The sequence below is a fragment of the Spodoptera frugiperda genome, chromosome 5 (genome assembly GCF_023101765.2).
Source record: "Spodoptera frugiperda isolate SF20-4 chromosome 5, AGI-APGP_CSIRO_Sfru_2.0, whole genome shotgun sequence".
In the NCBI taxonomy this organism is placed as follows: Eukaryota; Metazoa; Arthropoda; class Insecta; order Lepidoptera; family Noctuidae; genus Spodoptera; species Spodoptera frugiperda.
The window spans coordinates 12428716-12448987 of NC_064216.1; the positions used below are offsets into that span (position 1 = coordinate 12428716).

At 36.4% G+C, this 20272-nt stretch overlaps 3 protein-coding genes across 6 annotated transcripts; 2 read left to right on the top strand and 1 right to left on the bottom strand.

Moving 5' to 3' along the window:
- Nucleotides 1–2129: 2129 nt before the first annotated feature.
- LOC118271734 (pre-mRNA-splicing factor Syf2-like) lies at nt 2130–3214 on the top strand. Its single transcript, XM_035587905.2, has one exon. It carries the CDS (start codon nt 2251–2253, stop codon nt 2956–2958), a length of 708 nt encoding a protein of 235 aa, XP_035443798.2. The 5' UTR covers nt 2130–2250; the 3' UTR covers nt 2959–3214.
- A 540-nt stretch (nt 3215–3754) lies between these two features.
- On the top strand, nt 3755–5486 carry LOC118271732 (pre-mRNA-splicing factor Syf2-like). The gene has a single exon (XM_035587903.2). It carries the CDS (start codon nt 3915–3917, stop codon nt 4620–4622), a length of 708 nt encoding a protein of 235 aa, XP_035443796.2. The 5' UTR covers nt 3755–3914; the 3' UTR covers nt 4623–5486.
- A 2242-nt stretch (nt 5487–7728) lies between these two features.
- On the bottom strand, nt 7729–20209 carry LOC118271726 (uncharacterized protein DDB_G0284459-like). Of its 4 annotated transcripts, none has more exons than XM_035587895.2 (5): nt 18400–20209; nt 13936–14151; nt 13033–13176; nt 9054–9101; nt 7729–8624 (listed from the first exon to the last, which is right to left on the bottom strand). In XM_035587895.2, exons 1-5 carry the CDS (start codon nt 19676–19678, stop codon nt 8599–8601), a joined length of 1713 nt encoding a protein of 570 aa, XP_035443788.1. In that variant the 5' UTR covers nt 19679–20209; the 3' UTR covers nt 7729–8598. The 4 variants fall into 4 exon arrangements, with proteins under 4 accessions (XP_035443788.1, XP_035443787.1, XP_035443785.1 ...); XM_035587894.2 differs by having other exon boundaries at nt 9054–9104; XM_035587892.2 differs by lacking the exons at nt 7729–8624; nt 9054–9101 and having other exon boundaries at nt 9577–13176; nt 18400–20208.
- Between the last annotated feature and the right edge of the window lie 63 nt (nt 20210–20272).

Here is a 20272-nt window from a genome sequence, read left to right on the forward strand (position 1 = left end):
TTTGTGTAAAGGCATCTAATGTAAATGTAAATTTTTAGCCAACAACAGGTAAGTATGCTAGCTATCACGTTCCACCCTTAGGTTGTCTGGAATTCGTGGAAGAGATCAATGTGGGGTAAGTAGATAAGCGATAAGGCCACCCATTGTTCTTGTTCCTCTATGTAATCAGGGGCTACTCCGGTTTTCAAATCCGAAGTTTCGTTTTATCTTCGGCCGTAGGTTTTATTGATTTACTAATAGAATTACTTGAAATAACGTTTTATTTTTAATTTCATATCAAAACCTATTTATTTATCTTCATTTTTGTTCACGAAAGTTCGCAATAAATAGAATTGTAGTATGCAATCTGCGAAGTTTTTCATTCGTTCGTTGAATTAGTGGTCTGTTACGTACCTACTTTTTCATTGCTTACTGAATAATACTGTCGACGATATATTGATTTAATACATTTAAATCATCTTGTGACATCCCGATTTATTACATTTTATAGGGAGTGACACCCATTTCTAAGCTTAAATTTTTGTTTATCTAAGTTTCGTAACTCTTTAGGTACAGCAAAATTAAAATAGGTACCTATCTTATTGATTTCATTAGGTACCTACCTGATGGATTAAATAGATTTTAATTGCCATATTCTGTCAACGACCCCATTAAGGTAGGTATTAACTAAATTAACAGTGACAAAGGTCATTGACCAATAATTTTGATCATTATAATTAATTCAATTAATGTGCACCATTTGCCTCTTATTTTCGAGCAATAATACCACGGTTGAGTTCTTCAAACAAGGGGTCGTTGAAAAGTTCTAATCTTTACTCTTTTTTATAATATTGGGAAGGTAGGGAAACCAGATAAATTTGCCGCGGGCTTCAAATGGTGCAGTTACACAACTGGCTCGACTGGTCTCTTTTTAAGATCCCTTATGGTATTAAAATGTGAAACATCAAGTTACAATATTTGTCATTCTCCGAACAATAATATTGTCAACATGATCTTTCTTTTTGCCTTTGTGTGATAAATACCTACTTAAATAAAAAACCTAATCCTACCATATTATTGCCTATTGAAAATAACAAAGACATTTATCTATTTATCCACATCGATGTCTTCCTGGAATTCCAGACTACCTTTGGGAGCGTGGGAACTAGCAAAATATAATTTGACATTACATGCCTTTACTTAAAACTTATCTATCTATACATATAATAAATCTGTAGAAGGGTCAATTCTGTTCATTGAAAAAATTGAAACAATAAATAGCAGGGGTGTTACTGGATCGATACCAAACCCAAATAGGTATGTGATTAAATTTTTTTTGTCTGTCTGTCTGTTCAGGCATCACGTGAAAACTAACGGTTCGATTTCGATGAAACTTGGTATAATCATACCTTATTATTCTGGGCATAAAAGAGGATACTTTTTATGCGGAAAAAATAAGTAGAAAAAGAAATCTTAATTTTTCAGTTTTATACTACAGAATGCGAGCTCAACAGCAGTAGCTCAATAGAGGGATCTCCTTAATTATTATGGGCCTAGCCGTATTTTGGCCCAATAGATATTTATAAGATGTCATTGTTAGAGTTACTCAAAATGGAGAAATAAAACATCAACGCGAAGACCGACATCCGCTCGGACGGACGACGATACTGTTTTTTGCAAATAACAAGATGTCTAGCCTTCTTTATAAGAATCAAGTGTGCGGTGCTACGAGTCGTAGCATCGTAGCCTACAACACATTCGTAGCAGACGTAGTAGTCGAGACGCGAGGCTGTTATACCGAAACAGATAAAAGTTTTACGACCAATTTTAACTAAATCGAAATGGGCCATTTGGCTCTTTCTGGAGCTCAAACTATAATTTTTAGTCTTGTCAAAACATTATTTGGTGTACAAACAATTTAATTACCGTTAAATAAAACAAAAAGACAATACATAGATGCGCTTAGACTCTTATCCTGTTCACGCACATGTAACAATGGATGTAATTAGTAATTCTTGGAACTAAAAAATACCACGAACCGTTCACCGATAAGCCCCCGGCAAGCAGCGATGGACGACAATACAATAGCTGGTCACTCGGTTCTCTCGGTAGTGTCAGTACCTTACTGCTCGTCAGCCAGTGAAGACGTGTGTCGGGGTGTTTTATTGTGTCTATACCATCGAAGGAAAAGTTTTAAAGTTTCGTGTACAATTTTAATATACCAAGACTGTGTGTGGTTTGACTCTTGTTCTGCTACAAAATTTCTAAACAATGAGTGCCACAGCAGAAGAATGTACATCAGCCCCGAAAGAGCTATCGTTTGCAGAAAAACAAGCGGAGCGCATGAAAAGACTTCGATCATTGCACTCTGCTAGAAACGAAGCAAGAACACACAACCACCAAGAAGTGATTGCTGAGGAGGCTCGGAAAAAACTGCCGCCGAACTACGAGGCCAAGCGACGACAAGCTGAATGGCTGCTCGACGACCAAGCAAAGCGTCAAGACGCAGAGAAAGCAGGGAAAGATTACGACAGAGTGAAACTGTTAAACATATCAGCAGTAGAGGCTGAGCGACTCGAACGTAAAAAGAAGAAGAAGAATCCTGATGAAGGATTCTCCACATACGAACAAGCTACAGTGAGGCAATACAACAGGCTGGTTAAAAATATGCCGGCGGCTGATATGGAGCAGTATGAGAAACAGAAACAGAAGTATGGCGCAGCGTTCTATGGTGGACCTAATGTTATCATTCATGGGATGCACAAGGACCGAAAGGAAGCTGTCGACAAGATGGTTGATGATCTGGAAGGACAGATTGCCAAGAGAGCTCGCTTCTCTAGGAGACGCGTCTATAACGATGATGCAGATGTCGACTACATCAACAACAGAAACGCCAACTTCAACAAGAAACTGGAGAGATTTTACGGAGAGCATACAGCAGAAATTAAACAGAATTTGGAGCGTGGTACTGCCATTTAGTATTTGTAAACTACAATTATACCCTTAGTACAAGTTTCGTTACGTTTAAAGTAAACGAAACGATAGCGCGTTCTTTCAATTTCTGATTTGGTTGGTTTATTGGAGCCAGCCAATCCAAGCGCCGAACGCGCTCTTGTAATGTAAAGTTAATTATGTTCTTAGAATAAATTGCAGTTAATTGTAATGTAATTGTTAATGTTTTAGAGATACTGTAACACCACAAGAATGTGAAAAGTTTACTTGGGCTCATAGTGCACATCTATTGTCAGATATTTTCGTTCATTGTTTATAGTCTCATGTTTTTTGAAATTGTTAATTGTGAACTTTCTACCTACATTAAATTGATGCTTTAGTTTTAATTCTTAGTATAAGTATAACTTAAAATAAAAAGATAAAAATGTAGCAAAGTTGTAACAAAGATCAAGTAATTGTTTTTTGTGTTTTGTAGAACATTAATTGTTTATAAAAGTAAAAGTGTTTTGAATTATGTATCTTCATGTGTATGTAAAAATATTTAAGATTCAATAAATGCTTTATAAAATGCCAAATATATTTTTTTTACTTTTATATAAAGTCTAATCTTTACCTATAATAAGTACCTATTAGTAGATTATGATATACCGACATAACTTTACGCTAAAAGGAATTTTAAAGTTAGACAAACACCAAACAATAAACTAAAATGAAAATAAAAAAAATCGTGTATAGATTTTGGTTAAAGTGAAAAAACTTTTCTGCTGGTCACACTCAAAATAATGTCATTAATTTTATTCTATTGTGAACTATTGTCTATGCTATGTCAATTGTCACTGTCAGACATTGTCTGAAATTTGTGTTGTGCGATGTGCTAAACTTCCGTATTTTATATTCATAACGTAGACAGGAATGTCTCATAAACAAATATAGTGTCTGAAGACTGTATACCTTGTTGTCTGGTTTCGTTTTACACCATAACAATGAGTGCTCAAGCAGAAGAACCAGCAACGGCTCCCAAACAGCTGTCTTTTGCTGAGAAACAAGCGGAACGCATGAAAAGACTGCGATCATTGCACACTGCCAGAAACGAAGCGAGGACACACAACCACCAAGAAGTGGTTGCTGAGGAGGCTCGGAACAAGCTGCCGCCGAACTACGAGGCCAAGCGACGACAAGCTGAATGGCTGCTCGACGACCAAGCAAAGCGTCAAGACGCAGAGAAAGCAGGGAAAGATTACGACAGAGTGAAACTACTAAACATATCAGCAGTAGAGGCTGAGCGACTCGAACGTAAAAAGAAGAAGAAGAATCCTGATGAAGGATTCTCCACATATGAACAAGCTACTGTGAGGCAATACAACAGGCTGGTTAAAAATATGCCAGCGGCTGATATGGAACAGTATGAGAAACAGAAACAGAAGTATGGCGATGCTTTCTATGGTGGACCTAATGTTATCATTCATGGGATGCATGAGGATCGGAGAGAAGCTGTTGACAAGATGGTTGATGACCTGGAAGGCCAGATTGCCAAGAGAGCTCGCTACTCTAGGAGACGCACACACAATGACGATGCAGACATTGATTACATCAATGAGAGAAACGCCAAGTTCAACAAGAAACTGGAGAGATTTTACGGAGAGCATACAGCAGAAATTAAACAGAATTTGGAGCGTGGTACTGCCATTTAGGTGTCGTAAGCTGCATATAGTTATGGCACTAAATTTTACATAATTCATCACACATATCTATTGTTAGGAAGGTGAACATGTAGTTTGGCAATTTTTTGCTCCAAATATTCTCAGTAGATGTTAAAAATCTGATACTTCTTTAAATGAACCAGCACTGAAGTACTTACTCTCTTGTTGAAATGCAAGATCATTGTGTTCATGGTTTTAGAAGTACCTAAATAATGATGCATTGTGCGTAGATAGGTTGTATGTTTATCTAGTTTTAGTTAGGTCCTAATTTATTGTTATATTGATTGAATATTGGGTATAAATGTAGAGAGGCACAGATTGTTTCAAGTCACTGAATTACTGTATGTAGATATGTACTTATACACCTATATTGAAAGGAGTTTGATTGCTTTTAGAATGTGTAGTTGAAGCTGGAATTTTTTGTGATATTTACCTATGTATTTTTCTTCTAACAATATATTTACATTATTTACATCAAAATTCAAAATTTTTATTTCAAATAGACCAAAGCAAATTACAATGTAAAGAAAACAAAATGTCTGTCTGTCAGATGGAAATACCATTCCTCTAGTGTAGCTTTTACTTCTTTTCTTTTTTATTTTTCTTTAATTTCTACATCCTGTGTCCTGTGAAAGGGTTTCTGATATAGATGCATTTAGTGTTAGAAGAATTTTGCATAAAATTAGCCTAGAATCAGTAACCAACACTGCCAAAATGTCTAGAAGTAAAACAAACAAAGTAAACAATTTTCAATAACAAGTTTATTTTGATAAATGTGCCGATTAAATATTATGTACCATAATGTATATCAAATAGATATTTTACATTAAGTAAATATACTATAAAAGCGCTAAATACTTTTTTTTATTTCAACTGCAAACCTTATGTGCAAGTAGTAATGATGCATTTTTACATGCTTTAAATATAGTTTTACCATTGCAATATTTGTGTTTCTTATATACATTGTGTTATTGTTAAACAATGATTTAAAAGTCACATCAATTCTTTCAAAATTTCTTTGAAGAGCAGGAACAGGAATGACATGGTTTTAATCAGTAAGTCTGATACTCTTTCGGGTCACCAAAGGCGGGAGAAGGCATTGGATGATATCCCTTCCCAAAATTAAATACTGAATTTCCACCTCTTATAAATAGGTATACAAATTTAAAAAAGTTAAAATGATGCCTTCAATATAATAAAATAAATATTTAAAACCAACCGACTCATTCCTACTTGCACACAGTCCTTGCAACTTACATCTGATAAAAAATATGATAGCATTGTCATACATACCCATACATATAATTATGTACATTAAAATGAGCACAAGTTTATTTTTATACAGAAAGAAATGCTTATTGCTTAATACATACACAATATAATGAAAAGTTCGGAGTTTCGACTAGAAATCACAGTGATTGTTTCATTAATTCGACAATTACAACTTTATTTCTGCGTTCACATAAACATAAAGTCAAAGTAGAGCTACATTCCAGGTGTTTTAAAATATTGCTATCTATTTTGACCATTTTATTTCATAATACATACATATAAGTATCATTTTCCCTTGCACTTGCAACTATTCAGTAAGTTACCACTAGTTTTCAAGAATCAGTTCGAAATTTCTGGCAAATTCTGTGCCAAAATACTTTATAAAAGCTTATATATTCTACTTTAGAAACAGCAATATTGTATTTTCTTGATAATGAGTATATTTAAGTGTCATTCCGAGAGTATTGCTTTTAGTTTTCCGTAGGCACACTTCTCCCACAAAAACAAAATAATATAGAAGTTATTCCTTGAATATTAACTGCTTTTCGCTTTGTAGTTAAAAGAAACAGTCACAGAATCTACCTAAGTACATATATTTATTTTAAAGTACCTAAATAAGCTGTTTTTAATCCAGAATCTAGTCAAACTTTAGTCGACACACCAGAGGGTCTGCCAGTAGCACTAGAAATATTTAAAAACTTATGTATACAGAAAGATCATTTATGGGTGCTTTAGTAAGTGACAGATAGAAACAGATTTTAATTCAGAATGTTATTGTATAAGAATAAGAATGGCTATAAGCTTTTGACTATATAATAAATAAATTGAAAAAATAAAACAATTTCAATCATAAGTAAGAGTGGAGGAAAAGCTTCACAAAAGTGGGTAGACAGAGAGCTTCCTACCCGTCCTTGAGAAGAAGTATATAATATTATGTGTTTAGTGCCATGGTACGACCCAAGATACCGCATCGACTTAACATTTATGACCTATTTCGCTTGTCCTCGTGTTACAAGCGAAAATGTGTATAAAAGCGAGCGGTCGGACTTTATTACTCTTTAGCATGCACACCGTACTAAATTCTGGAACGTTTTAAATGTACTGTTGAAAATTTAAATGAAGAAATGTTTACGATCACTTTGTAGCATATCAATATGGCATAAAAAACGAAATTTAGGTACCTCGGTAAATAGCCTATGATTATACGAACTTTGGAACTGAATGTAAAGAAAAAATATTCCTTAGATGTATAGGGTTACTGGTAATTAGAGAAGGATATTTCATCACGTGTTTAAATATCCTTCATTTATTACCAATCACCTACATATAGGAACTGCCAATTACTATTACAAATTGATTAGAGGATCAGTTAGCAATTTAGCTGAGCAATATAGTTTCTATGTATAGGTAGTAAAGCGACCAATTTGCTAATCAACTCAAACAGATTCAGTGCTTTACTTTTTTATAATCAAATCCAGGTCCCAGGCTACACCATACGTTAATTATAATCAGAAGTCCACATCTCATCAGTTCATCCATGAACTGATGAGATGATGTATTGTGAACAAATCAACCGGTTTGTTGTCAATTTTAAATAATTAGTTGCACCTTTTTAACACTAAATTTGGATTTAAAGTAGGTATGTAACTGAATGACATTTTCATAAGTAAGATAACCTACCTAAATAAGATAAATATATTATTAAAGTAATTTCTTGTCTGAGCAGATTAGCACTTTAGTATTATAACATAATTTTATTTAGAAATTAGCTTCTATATCAATATCTACTTTTGTTAATTGTCTTGAAAGCTTGTTTCTTTCAATTTCTGGATATCCCAAGGGATTGTGGTAAGCTACAAAATAATACTGAGAGTACTAAATTCATGCAAAATAAAATAACCCCTAAAACCGTATAGTTAAGGCATATTTTTGAACTGACCTTAAGAAATATTGCTGACAGAAATCACATTTTGCGGTTTGCTATAAATGCGATGTGTATTAGTGGGACTAAGAATAGTTTATTTAAATCACAGGAATTTGAATTCAACGATGACTATTTTAAAGTATAAATTCGTTTGCACCATATCCAATGAAAGCTAGATTATTTTCTAAAATAATACATTTGTAATTTGTGTTCAGATAGCACTTATTACATTGCAATAAAGGCTGTTTTACTACAGTATAGGTATACTGCATTTATCAATCTTGATATTTGTTAAGAACGACACATTTTTATTACAAATTTTCGTATAAATTTAAAGTTAATACCTTCCCTATCCGCCTTAAGTGCAGCAGCGTTAAAATGTAAATAACTTTTCTAGTTATCCGCATTTGGTACAACAGAGCACTCAATGAGAACAGGAAAGAACATAAACACAATCGAATTACTGGGTCTTTGGAATGTGTTAAAATCAAAAAAAATAAAAATAAAAATTACATAGTTTTTTTTTAAACTATAAAAGTAAAAATCAGACTTTCTAATTACCAAATGCGAATATCACAGATAGGATTTGTACTACTGCACTTAAGGGTAGATCGCGTTAAACTCTAGTAGGACCACACCTACAGATGACAGTTCAAGTATCAAGACCTGTAGGTGTGTGCTGAATGAACGATTGAATGATGTGGAAGAATGAATTGGGGTCCAACGCGATCAAGCCTCAATACGTACGACTATTCGAACCCCGACCGCATCTCATAAGACCCAAGAGCGTGTTATTTCTGAAAAGAGAAAAAGAAACATTAATTTAATATCGTGTTAAAATCATTAGACAATACAACTTGTACGAATCAACGAAGCAACCCCTCCCCCGCTGCCCCGCGCCCGCAAGCGCTCAGTACCCTTAGTACGAGTTTGCATTACGTTGAACGGAAACGAAACGAGAGCGCGTTCGGCGCTCTGATTGGCCTGCGCGACTGAACCAACTAATCAGAGCACCGGACGCGGTCTTGATTCGATTTCGTTAAACGTAAAACTAACTCGTACTAAGGATACTGTAGTTCAACCTCAGCGTCCCAATGACGTCACAGCGCGAAGTGCCCAGTTAATTCGTACATGTTGTATTTGGAAAACACAATGACTTTTTCTAGTATTCTCTATTTTTTTTTTAATAGTTCTTGTGTCATTCAAAGTAATTATAAAATACTTACTCCGCCGTCCTGGCATTAAGCGAACTGTAATCCCATCAGGTGCCCGAACTGCTTGAAAAACAAATACAAAATAAACAATATAAATTAGAAAAAAAATTATACTAAAAACAGAAAACTAATAAAACTTTTGCTAAAGAAAAAATAACGAACACAGCATTCCACTGCACGACATTCATGTTAAAGATTATTTAAGAGCAAAAACACAATATAACTTACCTTATTTGTCATATTAGATAATTTCTTCAAAAACAAAAAAAAAACAAAAGGTAATTTTTACGCGGTCTTTGCCTTTCATTATGGCAAGACTGTGTTGATTTATGTTATGGCAACTCTGTAATTTTGCCTATGCACTTTAGAAAATGGTAATGCTCCCTGAAGGGAGCAGGTGTCTTTATTTACTTTTATGATATTTACGACTATAAATATCTTGTAAATATCTTATTTTTGTATGGCAAAGACCGCGTAAATAAGTTTGAAAAACCATTAACCAAATAATCTAACATCACAAAGTAAAATAAACATGTTTTAATAATAAACATCTCATTTATTCTCTCATATACAATAAAAAATTGATCACAATTGATATTACACCTATATTTAACAAATTACGCCTAAAATTCAAGTCACCACAAATAATTCAAATATCTACATTAAGTCTAGTGCAATCATTTCAACAAAATTCATTATTTTAAATAATTTTCTATAAATAATTTCATTTCATAATAATAAGGCCGATTTTTATCACAATAATTTGGAAATTTCGCATTAATTATATTCATTACTAACAAATTGATTGAAAACATAAAATATTACCAAAATGTCAATACGTAATTGAAACTGGATTATGTAATTTTCTATAACAAGTATTGTATTACTCTTTTACAGCAACGTCACGCCTTTTATCCCCGAAGGGGTAGGCAGAGGTGCACATTACGGCACGTAATACCGCTATACAATGTACACTCACTTTTCACCATTGTGTTATAAGTCCCATGTAATAGAGGGTGAGTCTATTGCCATTTACTGGGCAGAATTCCAGACTCCGTGCTACTACTGAGAAATTTTCTAAAAACCGAAAAAAGCCCAGTAATATAAAACAAAAAAAAATACACCCATTTTTCGCCCTTTGTTTTCTATTCCCTTTACGGTAGGGTGCAAATTTCCTTGCCAAAGTCTAGGTACAGTAACAATTTATTTGATTGTACTATACTATAAAGGGCATATGGAACTTTGGTGCAAAGTGACTTGAATCAACTTTACGTCTACTGGATAGTGAAAAACTTAATAATTAACTCATTCAACTTGAAACCCTATGCCTATCACAGTTAAATTCGAATATGCAACAACTATACCTGTCTGACGTATTAAAATTAATCGTTACACTATTATATCGATTGGTTATTATAAGGGCTAGTGTACACTGGCTCGTGTAGTCTACGTCAAGTGCTTGGCTATCGGCCATTCAGCCTGACAACAAACATTATTTGTGAATCTGTTATCATGAATACTGAGCAAGATAATTTGAGCAAAAATCGAAGAAACGGCGCATGTATTTTTTCCAAGGGCAATAAATAATTTTTATGATACATTTTTGGCAAGGCGCAATAAAATAGTCTTTGAACGAGATCCTGTGATGTCTCACCGTTTGACCAGTCAACAAGTGATGTTTAGTTTGCCTAATAAAATTTAATTAATTAAGTAAAACAATAAATACATCTCATTTCAATATAAAATCTAATAATTTCCTTTTACCTAAACGCTAGATAAACAAAATATTTTACAAAATCTCTGTTAAGACGGTTATCAAACAAAACACAGCGTGCTAAACGTTGCTTCCTAAAAGATTAACGTTTAATTCAGATAAGGCCTTTATTACGATTGTGATGTTTGGTTTTGTGGCCTTTATTTATTTCGCTTTAAACGTTTAATAACTAGGAACTAGTTATAATAAAAAGACTACGTTTTGAAGCCTAACCTTTTTAAACTATGCCTTTGTATACTACAGCAAAATATTATTTTTAGGAGTAAAATGTTGCGGCCGTTTTGTAATTAATAAAATAACGTTGTCATAGCAACGTTTCGTCAACATATTTCGTAACAATTGCTGCAACGGCATTACACAACTTTTCTATACTGTATGTCTACGAGTCTCGACTCATTGATGACTCACAGACTACAGAGAAAAATACCAACATTTCTGCGAGGTCAAAACACGCGTTTCTCTTTGCAATAAGGTCTAAAATCGCGGTGTATTTGTAGTAACAATTATATGTGACGTATTAAGTGCGTGAATGTTTTGCAAGATATGTCGTCGGTACATATCGAAAGCACGTACTACTGTACTGTCAACAAATGTACTGTTAGTTTAGATTAAAACATTTGTGTAATTTTTTTTATTATGTTCTAAATGCCAAAACTTTCCAAGTTTCCATATTTTTTGTCTCTTTTATAACACTTTGAAGTGACAGAGACAAACGCACCTTTGTATCAACATCACCTGGTAACATTATTGAACCCGGTCACAATCAATTCGTTCGATTGTACTAGGAAAATATTTGGCGGTTTCCGGTAACAAATTTTATCAAAACTGGCGATATCTTTGAAAAAGATAGCTTATGTTTATGTTACTATGTATTATATTGGCTGATTTATTTCGTGTGATAAGACAAGACAATTAGGTAATACATTGTCGTTCTAGTTACCTAGAAAAATGTTTTAAAAATGCACCCACACATTTCGAATACAGTAAAAACCATTTGATTGGACAAGGAGGGGTTTTAAAGGCTCGTTTCTGATAGCAAACAGCTGTCGGAAAGATTTCGTCACACGTCTGAAGTTGCGTTATCGCATTTGTAATGCTTTTTAGGTACTTAGATATACTTAGTACTTTAGGTGCTGCCTTGACATTTTTTTGTAAATAATTACTCTAAGACTAAAAGCTACCTACATCAATGCCTATGTTTTGTTATCTAAAATCACAGAAACGTCTCATGGAGAAACAAGGCTGTTTGTTAATCTCCCTGAGTTTGCACTGACCAGTCAAAAGACGCCATTTATTGTAAATTTACTCAATGAAGTCCATGTGCAAATAATTTAGAATTCGCGTCGAACGACCTTAGTTTGAAGGCAATCATCATTATAGAGCAGAAACTACGAAGAGAAAACCGTTGTTAGATGATAGTGAGTCACTTTCTCGAAGTCACTACTGTTTATTATGTGCGTTAAACCATTCGATATGTTTATTATTTGAAGGTGCTTTGTTGAATCGTATCCACTAATACCACGAACTAGTATTAATCACAGTCTATCAAGTACACGTGTGTATGTCGGATAACCGTCCACAATTGTTTAAACATTTCTCAGTATTTTACACGAGAATAAGTCGTATATTAATCCAGTCGCATAAAAAATAGACGAACACACATGCGAGGATCATATTTGCACAATTATACTTAGAACAGAAAAACATTAAGTCCATAAAATTTAACACAGCTGCATTTTCTGCTCTACGTATACGAAAATAAAGTTCAAAAAGTCCAAATACACAAATATGATTCTTAAATAATGAAAGGAATAATAAATCGAGATGTGAAACTACCAACAGAGGCACATAGTTCATCACATCGTTGGTATTTTCATTGTTAATAATAAAGTTTGCATTCCAACAGTAACATGCTGGGTGAGTCTTAAGCACAACACTGTTCATTAGCTTTAAGTCCGACCACTTCAAACGCACACGAGTTTATAAAGTTTAAACACTGATACACTCAAGCACTGTTTTACACTATAGGCACTGAATAAGGCAAAAATGAGGAATTGATTAGCGTCCTGCGCTGTCGTCGGGCTAGCGCGAGCTCGGGCTAGGCCGACTGAGTCTGTGTTAGTGAGTGGGGAAGATCATCGATGGAGGCGGCGCCTCGCCGGTTCCTATCCCGGAATGAGCCGAAGCCCGAGTCGTGCGTCTTAGGGGGAGACGTACCTACGAATATCCGCGGCATGTCGCACTCCTCGCACTTGTCGAGGAGCGGATGGTTCCTGAACGTGCACATGTGGCACTGCCAGGAGGACGAGGGTCGCTGCCCCGTGTAGATGTTGCTGTAGAAGTTCCCAGCGTCGTCTGGCTCTGGAATTTGTTAAGGGTAAACAGTTGAGATCGCTAACCCTTATATCTTGAAGTCACCACAGGCTCCTAGTTTCCTATTCTGATTCACTGCGCTATAGGCCGATCAAATTTTGAATGAGCAAGCAAGATAACATTCCAATTAGGCCAAGCACCTCAACCTAGAGACAGGTATCGCAGTCAGCGGTGCGAGGAACGAGTCAGGGCTCATCAATCGTGCTACCCAACATGGTGCCAGAAGTGTCTACGAGTCCAGCTGTGGAAGGTTAATTAGGTTAGAAAAGCCAGAGGGCGTCATGCCATACGTGAGCGAAGGTACTGAAATGAAAAGTAGATGTTGTTTTAAAAATATACTCTATGATAACGCTTCTCGGAAATGTGGCTGATAGATCGCGATAGGCTCGCCCCCTAACACATACATAACGTGCGTTATCAGTGAACCAATGGTGGAGTTTTTGCCCATTTTATTTGCCCAACTATTATGAGGCTTTTTAACGCTAAAAATGTTTGCGAAGCGTAACATCCAAGTAAATGTGTAATTTGGACGATGAAGCTAGAGTTTAAAGCAATCTACATTCTACTAAAAGTGGCTTGTATTTAAAGACTAGGGCGCGTCGATACCATCAAAATACTATATTTTCTGAGTTCTAACAAGTGCACTAAATTACATAAACACTAAACTAAGCCCCAACTAAGTTAGTAATGTTAGTACAAACTACAGAATCAAGGATGAATGATAAAACAATGGAAGTAATTCCGTACCATGACCAGACATCTCCAGTCTCTTCGCGAGGGTGCCGCATTGGTTCCGTAGTCGCTCGACGTCGTCCCGTAGCCGTTGCGTCGCCGACACGGTGGGGGGCGGCCCAGCCAGTATCCGCGTTTCCTTCGTCAGCTGGGTAAGCCGCCCCTTCTCCTGCGCCAGCGCCATCGCTAGCCGTTCGAGCCTTTCTTTTTGACGCTCGATCAAGGCACGATCTATAAAGTTTAAAATAATCATGACTTTCATTTACAACGGTTATTCAGTGATATCGGAATAACAAGCCCTAAGCAAGAATCAGCCAGATTTATCACACTAATATTATAAATGTGAAAGTTTGTTTGTTTGGATGTTTGTCTGTAAATCACACACTGAAACTACTGAACGGATTTTGATGGAACTTGGTATATAAATAGGGTGTGAGCTGACTTAAGTGATAGGAGGATAGATTTTTATCCCACGGGATAGCGGGCAAAGCCGCTAGCAGTTTTTTTTTGAGGGACGAGAAGCATCCAATGTCTTCTCCCGTCGTGGGTGAGGCGAGAGGTATTCAGTCAGATTATGCCTAACTAAAAACCACCTCGTTCCTACTCCTGTTTGTAGTCCGTAGGCTGAGAGAAGCTAGTATTATATATTAAATTAATAAGTCAGTAATAATGCATCCAATGGTTTAAATGAGAAGTAAATATTACGTATCGTACAAAGATTTAAAATTCATGATTTATTCAAGACCCATGATGCGAGCGTTTGTACTGATACAAAAATACGCAGTTATACAAATCCAATATAAAATAAAAATTATCTATGACTGTCAAAACAAATTAAAACTTTTCACCTGCGATATGTTGCGTGCACAATAAGAGCGTATAAATTATGCACCTACGCTTTTTGTGCGTAGTTTGTGCGCAAAATGTCGCAAGCAATTACAGTTTTACTGCGTTTTTGTCAAATAACGAATTAACAACCTTGTAGTCGTTATATCTTCACCTGTTGCAATTTGTTTTATTTTATAGGGGAACAACGACGGTAAAGAAAAGAAGGTAAAAGTATCACGAAGTTCATATTTGGACCACATTGCATTAAATAATTATTGTGTTCTCAAAATTAATAGGTTAGAAACTATTCTATAAAGATAGTTACTGTAATTTTATGAAGTTTCTGTACCCTTAGTAAGAGTTTGCTTTACGTTAAATGAACACGCTTTCGTTTTATTTTCAAATTAACGTTAACTCGTACTAAGCCCTCTGTCGACCAAAAGTACCTACATAGGAAAAACGGCAAGATGTTAGAAGTTTTGCAGGGTTTTCGAGGAAGTTCGATTTTTTGTTTAAATTACCGATAACTAGTGAACTGGAATATTTTATAGCCATATAAATTGGCTTTCGATTACTAATAATCACGAAGAATTTCTGCGAAATGTAAAAATCTGCAATTTTTTAATAGCAGTTTTTTTTAGAACATATTAAAAAAACACCAGCACTTGGAGGAAATCCTGGAGTCTAAAAGTCACTCGGTTTGTATATTCTATCTAGGTAATGTTGTTTTTCCTCTCCAAATAAAAAACAAAGCAGAAATCCCCTTGAGTGGACTAGCGGTAGTTGGCTTGAATTTCTAATTAGCAACTAGTTTCATTCAAGTCACAGCATTCAGAGTTTATCAGATATTTTTTCCTCAAATGATGTTATGATTTGCATATCGCTTATTCACTAATAATACTAGGTTTTACTATTATGATATACTAGCTGTGCCCGCGACTTCGTCCGCGTGGAATAGTTATTTTAGGCATTATATTTATTTTTGCAAACAACTTTCTCAGCTTCATAAATTATAGCTGTTACCCACGGGCCACGGTTAATTTGTGCAATGAAAATTTGTGATAGCACTGGATTATGATTATAAGGAACAATCCACACTCATTTCTATACTATATGTGTTTCCACTGTTTTCCGGATACCTGCGCCTATAGGTTGGGTAACCGCCACCCCGGTTTGTGTTTCAGAAATAAAATTCCTAGGGTACTTTATAGATGGGCTCGCTATATACGCGTTATAGCAGTGGTGAGTCCCCTCTTTGAAGAGTGGCTTAAGAGGCGTCACGGCGTCCTCACCTACCGCCTGACGCAGGTACTTACCGGACACGGAAGTTTCGGTTGGTACCTGTTTCGAATTCGGCGGGAGGAAACACCCGGGCGTTTCGTCTGGGTGTCGTCATTGCGAGGACCGCCCGGAAGATATGGTGGAGCATACAGTGGCGGTGTGCATTGCATGTGCTGAGCATCGCCATGTCCTTAGGGATGTGAATGGCGACGGTAACCTCTCACGTCCGGCTCTAGTTCAGGCCAAGGTGCGGAGCGAGGGGGAAAGGGACGCCGTCTCCCCTTCTGCGAAGCAGTCATCCTAGCTAAGGAAGAGGCGGAGCGTGTGACGGAACGATCCTCCGCACGCCCTAGCCGCCGCAGAAGACACTCCGGGCGTCGAGGATCGCGTGACGATCCCCGGCTACCGTAAGCGCGGGTCTACGGACGGCGAGTAAGAGTAGCTCGTCGCCCGATCAAAACCAGACCCGGCCAAAGAGCCAGGCCACTACAGATGGGACCCAATAGGGTTGATGCCCGATCCGGTGCTGCAGACAACGTAAAAGATTACCGGGGCCCCGGCTCAAATCAGAAGGGGGTGATTTTTACACTTCTTCTCGCTTCACCCAAGGCAGGAGTAGCCAACGGATGATTTTCCCCCCTCAAAAAAAAAAGAAAGAGTACTTTCTAGAACAAATGTTTTCTTTCATACATGGTGACGCAAGGTTATGAGATCCTTAAGGACCATATTTTTATACCCTATCATATTTTTATGACAATAAATTGAAGAAGAATATTCGTAAATTTTTGTGTTTGTCAAATGTTTCAGCCGATATTATTGCACTATACGTAGAATCTGGTTGTACTTTGTTAGACAGCCACAATAAAATGTGGGCGTGTGGTAAACCGCTTTTTTGCCATTCTACGCTGTAAGCAAACGCTTTCGATGGTCAATGATCAAAAAATGTTTTACTTCGTTAGTAAGACTATAATTTTTTTGAGTATAGTTACACCAGGCTCCGCGTCGTTCGCAAACAATGCCTCTCCTCCTGGCAGCGTCGTGTTTCGCACATCATGCGGCGCGGGTGAATTTTATATCGGAGTTATTTTAAAATTGTAATATCTTCTAAGATGTTTATTGAAGTTTAGTGATGTCAAAGACAATTTTGTTCACAATTAAATACTCTTAATGAACAATACATTTATTTCGATAAAGATTAATATTTTTTCGTTAATACAACTCTTAACAAATAATGCATTATTTTCGACCCAGTTTGATTACCATAAAAACGATTCTAGTAAGTTAATCCTTAAAGATAGACATATACTGTCGCGGACTTTTTTTTAGATCATTTTAAGAGGAATAATTCTTTCATACATATAATTTTCGTATCTTGAACCATTTTCGCAGCGCACGCAACGGAAGCCCTCAAGAATTAATAATTTCCCCCGTTTTGTCCACATTTTCCTTTATTTCTTCGCTCCTAATAGTTATAGCGTGATGTTTTATAGCCTATAGCCTTCCTCGATAAATGGACTATCCAACACAAAAAGAATTATTCAAATCGGACCAGTAGTTCCGGAGATTAGCGCGTTCAAACAAACAAACAAACAAACAAACAATCAAACAATCAAACAAACTCTTCAGCTTTATAATATTAATAGTATAGAAGTATAGATTTATTTTTAGACTTATTATCAAATCCATAAATAGGTAGTGAATTACCCAATTGAGTATAATTAGATTATTTATTAGTCATTGTCAACTTTTTAGAATTATCAGCTTTCTATGAATCATTACTCTATTTAAGGTTAATAAAATCCAGATTATAAATAAATGAAGCTTCGCTACATAAAAATATTTACATTTAGTAAAACTTTGAACCATTGGTTCCGCAGAAAACTGGATTCAACTAGTTTGAGCTTAGGAAATGTGTGTAAACAAGACCAAATTGTTTCTTTTAGCTCTTCACTGGAAAAACATTAAAATTAGGCCTTTTCTCTTAATCAAATGTATTTTTAAATAAATGTAAGTTATGCATCTGTAATGCTATTTACACTGGTGAACTTTATACATATAAAATAAATAAAGTTCAACAGTTTAGTGAGTTTATTTCAACCAGTAAATATTGGTAGGCATTTTATTTGTAAGAAATTATTGAAATTAACTAGTTCTGTTTTTCCTGAGTTTTAAATACAATGTTGTTTTGCATTCTGGCTGGAGGGATGTTTCACTCTCATTGAGTCGGTAAAAAAAATCTACACAAGCCCAAGCCTACATGAGCCCAAGAAATGTATGTTGAAAATCAAATACCTCACACAGCTATTGTTTTGTTATAAGATAATAGTTATAAATAACATACTTAATAAATCAAAATAACAAACAACTCACCAATAGTAATAGATCCTGGAGGTTCAGGCGCTGCTCTGCTGGGCCTCGGTGACTCGATCCGCGAAGGATGCGTGGGCGGCGGTGGAGCCCTGCGGCGCGGGGGCCGCGTAGTACTCGGGCTCACTGTCACCGTCACGTGACCCTCGAAACCTCCGTCATCTTCCCGCGTATCTCTTACAGGACTAGCCATATTTGATGTTGGAGTACAAACAGTTAAATTCACAGATGTTATAGCTCTCGGGCTATCATAATCTTCTAACCAAGGATCACCATAAGCACGACTCAAGTCCATATGACAATTTACATTAACTGACAAGTTCAACGGGTAGCCCCGTTCTGGTCTGAAGGTTGTATTACTTTTGTTCTCCTTAGGCTGACTTTCTTTCACCACAGATGGAGCTGGTGACACTGTCCTACAAGTATCAACCTCTGGTTCTTTTAATGTCTGTTTAAATGCAATATCTGGATTTGGTTTAATGAAATCTAATGTGTTGGGCCGCTTCGGCTTTTCTTGTGGGCTCACTTGCTTAGGTTGTGTCTCTTCCTTTTTAATAGTTTTCTTCTCCTTTCCTTTTTCTAATCTCTCATGTAAGTTGTTTTTAATTTTATGACTCTTTAGAATTTTATAGTTGGTACTTTCTGGTTGATCAAGGTCTTTTTCTTCTGGTTGTGGAGAGACAACTTTTTCTTCTAGTGGTTGTACAACTTTCTCTTCTTTCGAGTTCTCGTTTGTTAGTTCCAAGTCACTAGGAGACTCAGCGTTGTACTTTGCATAGCAGTTATCAATATTGATTACAGTGACTGGCGATGTGTTATTGTTGCTCCTATTGGTTTCCTCATTTTTTGTTTCAACAATATTTTGATTGGCATCAGTGTTTAGCTTGGTTGGTTTTTCAGTTGTTTCAGTAACAGAGCTCAGTATCGCTTTCTGAGGGCCATCACAAGTGATAGATTTGAGTGCTGTAGATTTGACAGCTTCATGCTTCACTATGGGCTGGTTGCGACACTTGATGGGCAGGTTGAGCCTGAGTTCATTGAGCTGGCGCGCGGCTGCCGACGAGGAGGCATGGTAGGCATGCGTTAGGGAGGCCTTGACTTCACTGTGGAGATGTTTCTCGCAGGCTTGTTTATCGTGACAGTACAGTTCGATCGTGTTTGAAACAACATGATCAGGTACTCCGGGAAACTTCTGTTTGAGCTCATGAAACAATTGCATAAGCGATATATTGGTGCATGCGCACGGTGCAGGGCTCGCTGCGCTCTCAGAGGGGGCAGACATCGCCGCCCATCCTAGCGGAGGCCCACCGCTACGCCGCGAATTCCGTCTTCACCGGAGCGCAACAAATATTAGGCTACTCACCGGTGAAAACAATAAAACATTTTATTACCTAATTTGCACTGTAAATAACGTCTTGTCTATTTTGTGACGTCACAATCCCAAAAATCACGATTCTGGACAGTTACGTATACATACCCGAGTCTTCGCGCCAGAGACCATTTATGCTATGTTAATCCCGGCGATACACACATGACGAAAAAGAGCACATACCGAGACAAGGCTGAATTTTTATATCTTTTGTTATCATACCAAAGCTTGATATTTCGTGAAATTGCAACATACGCGTGAATAGATGGAAAGCACGGTTATTTGAACACAAAACAAAATATATATTTTATTCCTTTTAAAGTGCGGCGGAAAGCACCTAAAAAGTACAAAGGCAATAATTATTGCACCCAAAAATAAATTACGAAAATTGCACGACTTGTCAATCCAATTCTGCCATTTTGGCTATAGACAATTGACAAATTTGACAATGTTTTTCTGTCTGCTGCCACTTGACTTGAGTCATTGAGTACAACAAGTGGTTTCGTA

Bases quoted from the DNA above. Each gene is read 5' to 3' on its own strand.
- LOC118271734 (XM_035587905.2), top strand. From the start codon at position 2,251: ATGAGTGCCACAGCAGAAGAATGTACATCAGCCCCGAAAGAGCTATCG.
- LOC118271732 (XM_035587903.2), top strand. From the start codon at position 3,915: ATGAGTGCTCAAGCAGAAGAACCAGCAACGGCTCCCAAACAGCTGTCT.
- LOC118271726 (XM_035587892.2), bottom strand. From the start codon at position 19,678: ATGTCTGCCCCCTCTGAGAGCGCAGCGAGCCCTGCACCGTGCGCATGC. The intron at 14,152-18,399 runs GTGAGTTGTTTG...TAAACTTTATAG, and splicing joins TCCAGGATCTATTACTATTG to ATCGTGCCTTGATCGAGCGT. The intron at 13,177-13,935 runs GTACGGAATTAC...AACAAATTCCAG, and splicing joins ACTGGAGATGTCTGGTCATG to AGCCAGACGACGCTGGGAAC.